The sequence below is a fragment of the Theobroma umbraticum genome, unplaced genomic scaffold (genome assembly GCF_002168275.2).
Source record: "Theobroma umbraticum cultivar Fairchild unplaced genomic scaffold, ASM216827v3 scaffold_34.0, whole genome shotgun sequence".
Classification (NCBI taxonomy): domain Eukaryota; kingdom Viridiplantae; phylum Streptophyta; class Magnoliopsida; order Malvales; family Malvaceae; genus Theobroma; species Theobroma umbraticum.
In genome coordinates this window covers 2,139,963-2,146,526 of record NW_018397275.1, presented here as the reverse complement: position 1 = coordinate 2,146,526, position 6,564 = coordinate 2,139,963, and the positions used below count along the sequence as shown (strand labels likewise).

Genomic DNA, 6,564 nt, shown 5'->3' with positions numbered 1-6,564 from the left:
ATTATCTTTAATATTGTCGCTTTGCAATCTTTTACTGACTAAGCAATATCTAACTATTAAAAGATTTCTTACTTGCATAATTTATCAAACACTTAAATCCTTAAGACATAAAAGGTTATACATTAGCTTTCAAAAGGTATTGATTAGAAGTTCTATTTAATTCTTAAAAGATAAAGAGGCATACATTATCCTTCAAAAGATATTATATTAATTGAAACCAATAAGGGATTCAACCCTTTAACAAGTTAAGGAAGATGACATAGGTCTATGAAGGAAGGACCATCTCTATGATCATGTTTGCAATTCTCTCTACATTTTACTCTTTATTTATTGCATTTACCTTCAATTAATATTGATTGGGTTGTTAATCAACTTAATTTTTGGTATTATATTTTTTGAAAGTTTGTTTTGTGAAAATATTTTTAAAAATTCAATTCATCCTCCTTTTGGATTATTCTCTCTGATTGAACTAACACAAACATATACCAATCAATCCAAATACATGTCTACCAAGTATCATATACATTTGCAAAATATTTAGAGGATATTACTCTATTTTCTAATAAAAATTAAAGCTAAAATTAAAAAACAATCAATCGTAGGCAAAAGCAACCAAGGGAAGCAGGAAAGTTGTAAAGTAGGGAAAACCAAAGTCTCTTTATTGGCCTTGTAGGAGAAAAACCTAAGAAAAAAAATAGTTAAAATGTTGGTCCAATAAATGCAACTTTACATCTCTCTAACAACAAATGGAATGGGAAAATAGAAAGCAACTTATAATCAAACTGTCCAAGAAATTAGGCAGATATGATGGTAGCTAATTTTAACAGATGGATCTAATCATTAGAAAAAAGTCAAAAAAGAATGCTAAGAGAAAGAGATTGGGATGGAAGGGTGAACTCAAATTTCGGACAGAGTAATAATTTTAGAATTTTAAATATTTCTATTCACTAAAAAATTTTTCAGAAAAATAATTAGGCAAAAGAGGTTTGGATGCCAAGAAGATCCCTAGCTTTGGAGAGAGTATCTTCTAAATTTTAGTTTTGTTTTCATTTAACTAATTAATTAATTCATCATTTACTTCCAATGTGGATTCCATTTGTAACAAATTACCTTATTTTAGTAATTAAGTTTAAAAGGACTCTAGTTGGGGAAAAAAGATTAGATACTATATTTCTTTTTTTCTTCCTCAAGCTGTGACTCACATTATGTAAATTTGATATCTCGAAATCAGATATAATTTATTTATTTATTTATTTGGAAGGGAGAATTAAACGCAAATTCTTAAGAAGAGAGGCATATTCTTAAATGCTTAAGCAAGAAATTAATTATCTTTTTTGAAGTAGAAATTAGACGTTATTAAACTTAAAATAATGTATATTTTATATATATATATATATATGCACCATGTGCAAGTGTAACCTCAGACATTATTATTCACTTTTAGTTACTTTGATGACTGAAGATTGTGGTCGTGAATAGTTTTCCCCTTTTTATGAAAAGTGAGAGTTGCAAAATTTTCATGAACGCAAATAAGAAGGAAAAAAAATTAGATTATGTAAAAGGAAGGTAAGGGAGGGGAAAAAGCAAAAGAAATTGTTAATTGAATTTATTGGTTGTTAATTTATCATGGAATAATGCTCAAATAAGCCTTTAAATTATTTAATAATATTTAAATAAGTTTTTATTCTTTTATTACATGAAATTAAACTCGGTATTTTTATTTTGGATCAAATAAGTTCTTATTATTAATAATTGACTAATTATCTTTATTAAAAAAATACCATTTGTCATTTTATATTTATGTAGTACTAATATGGCAGTAATGTGAAGGGTGAAAAATGTCACATAATTATACTATCATATTAAATTAGTATGTCATGTCATCATCAATTATAATAAGTCATTATGCCATATTATAATTAATTATAATATTTTAATATACTATGTTTGTCACGCTACATAAAATAACAAATGACATTTTGAATAAGTCAATCATTAATTATAAAGGCTTATTTAACTCAAAATAAAAAGTACAAGGGTTTATTTAGTTCAAAATAAAAATAGAAGAATTTGATTAAACGCATAAAAGTATACTGGTTTATTTAAATTTTTTAATAATCTAGAGGATTTTTTTTTTGTATATTATGCTATTTGTCAATTTCTCTAAGAATTAATGGAGGACAAGGTGATATATGGATTTGTTATTACAATTCTTAAATTTTACCATAAGACAAAAGTAAGTGAATAATTTTGAAGATATTTTTGTCATCTCATAACCAAAATTGAATAAAAAACAATTAACTTTATATTGAATGTTATTTCTGAAATGAGCTAAAGATGAACATTTTTCATAATTTTGTCTTTTTTTTTTGTCTATTGAGTTTCATTTCAAACTAAATTTCTCGATCCAATTAGCATTTTTCGTCAAAGTTATGCATACTTTAGATTTAAATTCATTTAACAAACATAACATAAAATTGGTAACAAAATTGGAAAATCACAATTTAATGCTTGTTCAGTACTAACCCAGACTAATTTTGTAGAGAAAGTTTTGCATGGTATGTGTTTGATAAAAGGCTCAGCTTTCCAAACCAAAAAGAGAACAGGAAGAGCAATAACGTATGTGTATGTGCAAACCCACTCTAAATTTCATTTTATAGTAGTTTGTACACATGACATGATGATATGATATTTCCATTTTAGTGGTAAGTAACTTTCTGATTTCTTTAATGCAAATTTCAGTCATACGAAATTAAAAATTAAATGCAGTTGTTTTAAGTCTGAAACAAGTAAAGCTGACTTATAAAAGTCTTCTTTCTCCACTCCTCTATGTCTGCCATTAACCTAGGTGTGATAGTAGCCTTCACTTGAGGTCTTCAACTAACCTTACAATCTTCTTCACTTTTTGTATTTGGAGTAGAACTTTTGTTCTCTGCCATTACCAGTCTAAATATGTTACTAATAATAATATGAAAAGAAATAAATTGAGTCAAGTTCAAATTAACTTGGAATTGATTTAAAGAACATTAGAGACGACAAAGAGAGATGACAACCCTCTTACATTTCCAAGAAAATAAAACAAATTAAAAAAGATAGGCTATCTCCAAAACAGAGATATAGATAGCAAATGACTCTAGCGAAAGGACCCCGCTGGCAAAGCAGACAAGCATTGTGGAAACGCTTCAAGTCCTGGGAGATGGGTTGCTTGGATGGTTGGTGCTGGGGGCATTGGAGCTGTTGTCATTGTTCATTCCCAAAGTGTTCTTTACTGCATCAGCAGCTCCTTGTGCCATGTTCTTCACTTGCTCTCCTGTCTGCACCAAACAGGTTGAGAAAAATTGCTGACAGTAATTAATATCCCAACAAAAATCATGAAAGATAATTTTTGACTAAGACCCATATCAACTAAATAAATTTGATATAAAAACAAAGAAATTAGGTAATGCCTGCTGAAGGAAGTTGGTGGCCTGGGAAGCAATAGAAGAGTTCTGGTCAGAAGACTGAGTGTTGGTGCCCTGGGATGCCTGATTCATGGTCTCATCCTTCTTTACCTGTGCAAGGAGAAGATATCACACGGTTATATATTCAATTCATTGGGACAAACATGATGAAAAATTGTAGCTATTAGACATGTAGATTCGAGTTGTGCGATTGATCATCTAACAACAATGCCTTTTTGATAACTAATGAGGAACTGTTACCTGAGCTTGACCGGTTATCTCACCAGCCTGGTGTCCAATATTCTGAGCAGTACGGCTTGCCATTTTTCTTAATGTCACACCTTCGTAATCGAAGTCACAAGTGTTGAGATGGAAAGGAGATCACCAAGAAATTTATAGCCAGCAAATGGCCACGGTTCTCGTCTCCAGCAGCCTCAATCCAAGCATCCGCCGGCACTTGGCATGTTACAGTTTGTCCCGTTTAATAAGGGATTACTTGAACAAGAATGGTTCAAAAAACAATGCTTGGTCAAGATCAGAGAGGAAACCTCGGCCTACATTAGGCATAGAACTGGTCTTTCATCTTGCATTAAGTACAGAATTATAAGTAATTAGTTCTTTCCCTTGAGTTTTGTTTATACTAACTTTTATTATATGTGTATGGGGAAAATATTGAATCATGATCATCAATTTCAAATTGGTTTTGTTTTTTTAATTGGAGAAAATGGATTCGAACCTACTCACTACACAAGAGAATTATATACCAACTAATAAATCAAATGCTCAGATATCAATTCCAAATTAGTTGAAATTCAATGTTTAAAAATATATATTTTCATGAAAACATTAACTTCAAACAAATTTTATGCTTAAAATAAATTTTCATTATAGACAACAATATACCATAACCAAATAAAATTTAAGAAAATAAATTTAGGATTATAAAAGTAAAAGTAGAAAACGTGTGAATAGTGAATATTTATTCATAGTTAGCAAATATATATCTCGGATTCCCATCACCATAGAACTTTTATTTATAGAATATATGATATATAAAAAAGATAATGAGAAAAATAACACTCAAATTTAATAGTAAAAGGATATTAGATAATAAGAAAATAAATATTTACAAAAAAAAGGAGAAAAACAGAAAAGGAACAATTCTTTTATGTATTTCAATTAGAAAATATCAAATGATATCAACATACTTTGTTGCTCGTTATATATATTAGATAATAGACATATTATATTATGATCTTAGTCATGAGATGTTAGTTCAATTTGGAGTCCAAATATTTAATACAAAATATTAGTTACATTAGTATTATACTGAAACCAAATAATTTACATTTAATTTATTTACGATAAGAATTTTCTACTTTATTATTTTTTATTGTTATTATTATCATTTAAATGAAAAAAGTTTTAACAAAGTATTACTAATTAGTGATTATATTGTTTATATATCAAAAGTAAAGAAACTACATTTAACCTAGCAGTACTCTTATGGCAGTGCCCGTGCAACCTACCACTTCTCGGTGCCCATGAAACTCACAAAGAACTGTGCTGCTTTCTCCTTTTTTCTGTATAGATCATCTACCAATCTGTTGCTTATCAAGAGCCTATCAATGTAGTTACAGCTCCTACTTACTGGGACCATGTCATGAAAAAAATCTAGTCTTTCTATCCCCAACAAGAAACCATTTCACTCTTGATATCTATTGCCATGATCTTTCCCTTACTCTATACAATGCCCATAGTTCCATCCTCATACGCACAATCTCATCGTTGATATCCTCCTCAATAAATGGATTTGGGAATACAATGAGAAAAGAGAGAGCTTATGGCAGTCAATGATTGTGGCTAATAATGGAAGGGTCTAAGGTAGCTTAATCCCCCATGACTTAGGAGGAAGGATGACATCCACTTTATGGAGAAACATATTAACCCACTAACCTCTTCAAGGAACTATTTTTCTTTTCTTTTTTCGGGTATTGGTTTTACAATTAATAATGGCACTAGGATCTCTTTTTGGTAGGATGAATGAATAGATAGCATAATCCTTCCATTGGGATTTTCAAGAATCTACAGCCATTAATAAGTCATGTACACTAAATGAGTTTGGCATGTGAGGGAATAGTGAATGGAGGTGACATATTGAGCTAACAAAGAGAATGCTAGATTTTTTTTTAAAAAAAGTGAAGATTTATTGATCATAAACTCAAGTTTAGAAAGGCACCCCTTTCAACCTTTACATACTTCCATGATGCCTCTAAATTTGGCCCCTATGCCTTTGCAACAAAAATAAGGGTATACATTCCCAAACTCGTGAAAGCATGTCCCTATTCATGAAAGAACAAGATAAATAAAACCATATCTATACATCATAGACCTCTTGCTTTACAAAAACAGAGCAACCAAGTCCTTGTGGAAATAAAAAACAAGAAGACACTGGCCTCTTCCACAACTGTGGTAGATTGGTAAGTGGAAGTTTGTGATCAATTCACCTTTTGCTTCAAAGATGTCCACTTAAACCAAGAAATGAAGGACAAGTTAGTGCAAGGGTAATGCAATTGGTAATTACACCTACAATTCTTTTCTAGATCAATGTTGGGAAACAATGAGACTAACATGGAGTCGCAAAAGCATATATGGGTCGGACTTGCTCCATCATAAGTGGAGGTATTTTGTTGGCAAGTACTTAAAGGTAAAGTAACAGTTAAGGAGAGTTTCTGAAAAAGGGGTTGATGAGCAGAGCCATGACAATTTATGTGCTTTGTGATATGGAAATTAAGGCAGTTGGCCATTTTTTCTTCACTTGTTATGAATCTTATAGAATTTGAGGCTTATGGTGTGAAGAATGAGGAATAACATGTTACATGTCTATTAAGGCCATTTCTTCATTTAAGGCTTGGAATGCTATTGTAGATGTTGGAAAGAAAAATGTTTGGAAAATATCATTCTTCATGATCACATGGTCTGTTTAGCTTTATAGAAACGAAATGGTTTTTGAAGGAAAAGTATGGAATAAGAGGAAGATTTTTGAATTAATAAAAATTAGAATGGCATGGTTGGTCATATCTAAGTGGCCTAAAGAAAATACAGCTGTCTTTGATATATTTAG

General features: G+C 30.4%; 1 protein-coding gene across 1 annotated transcript; it reads right to left on the bottom strand.

Annotated features, from left to right (window-relative positions):
* Positions 1-2,970: 2,970 nt before the first annotated feature.
* Positions 2,971-3,835, bottom strand: LOC110427503 (late embryogenesis abundant-like protein). Its single transcript, XM_021443050.1, has 3 exons — positions 3,702-3,835; positions 3,447-3,551; positions 2,971-3,314 (listed from the first exon to the last, which is right to left on the bottom strand). The coding sequence occupies exons 1-3, from the start codon at positions 3,762-3,764 to the stop codon at positions 3,183-3,185; spliced, it is 300 nt and encodes a 99-aa protein (XP_021298725.1). The 5' UTR covers positions 3,765-3,835; the 3' UTR covers positions 2,971-3,182.
* Positions 3,836-6,564: the final 2,729 nt, after the last annotated feature.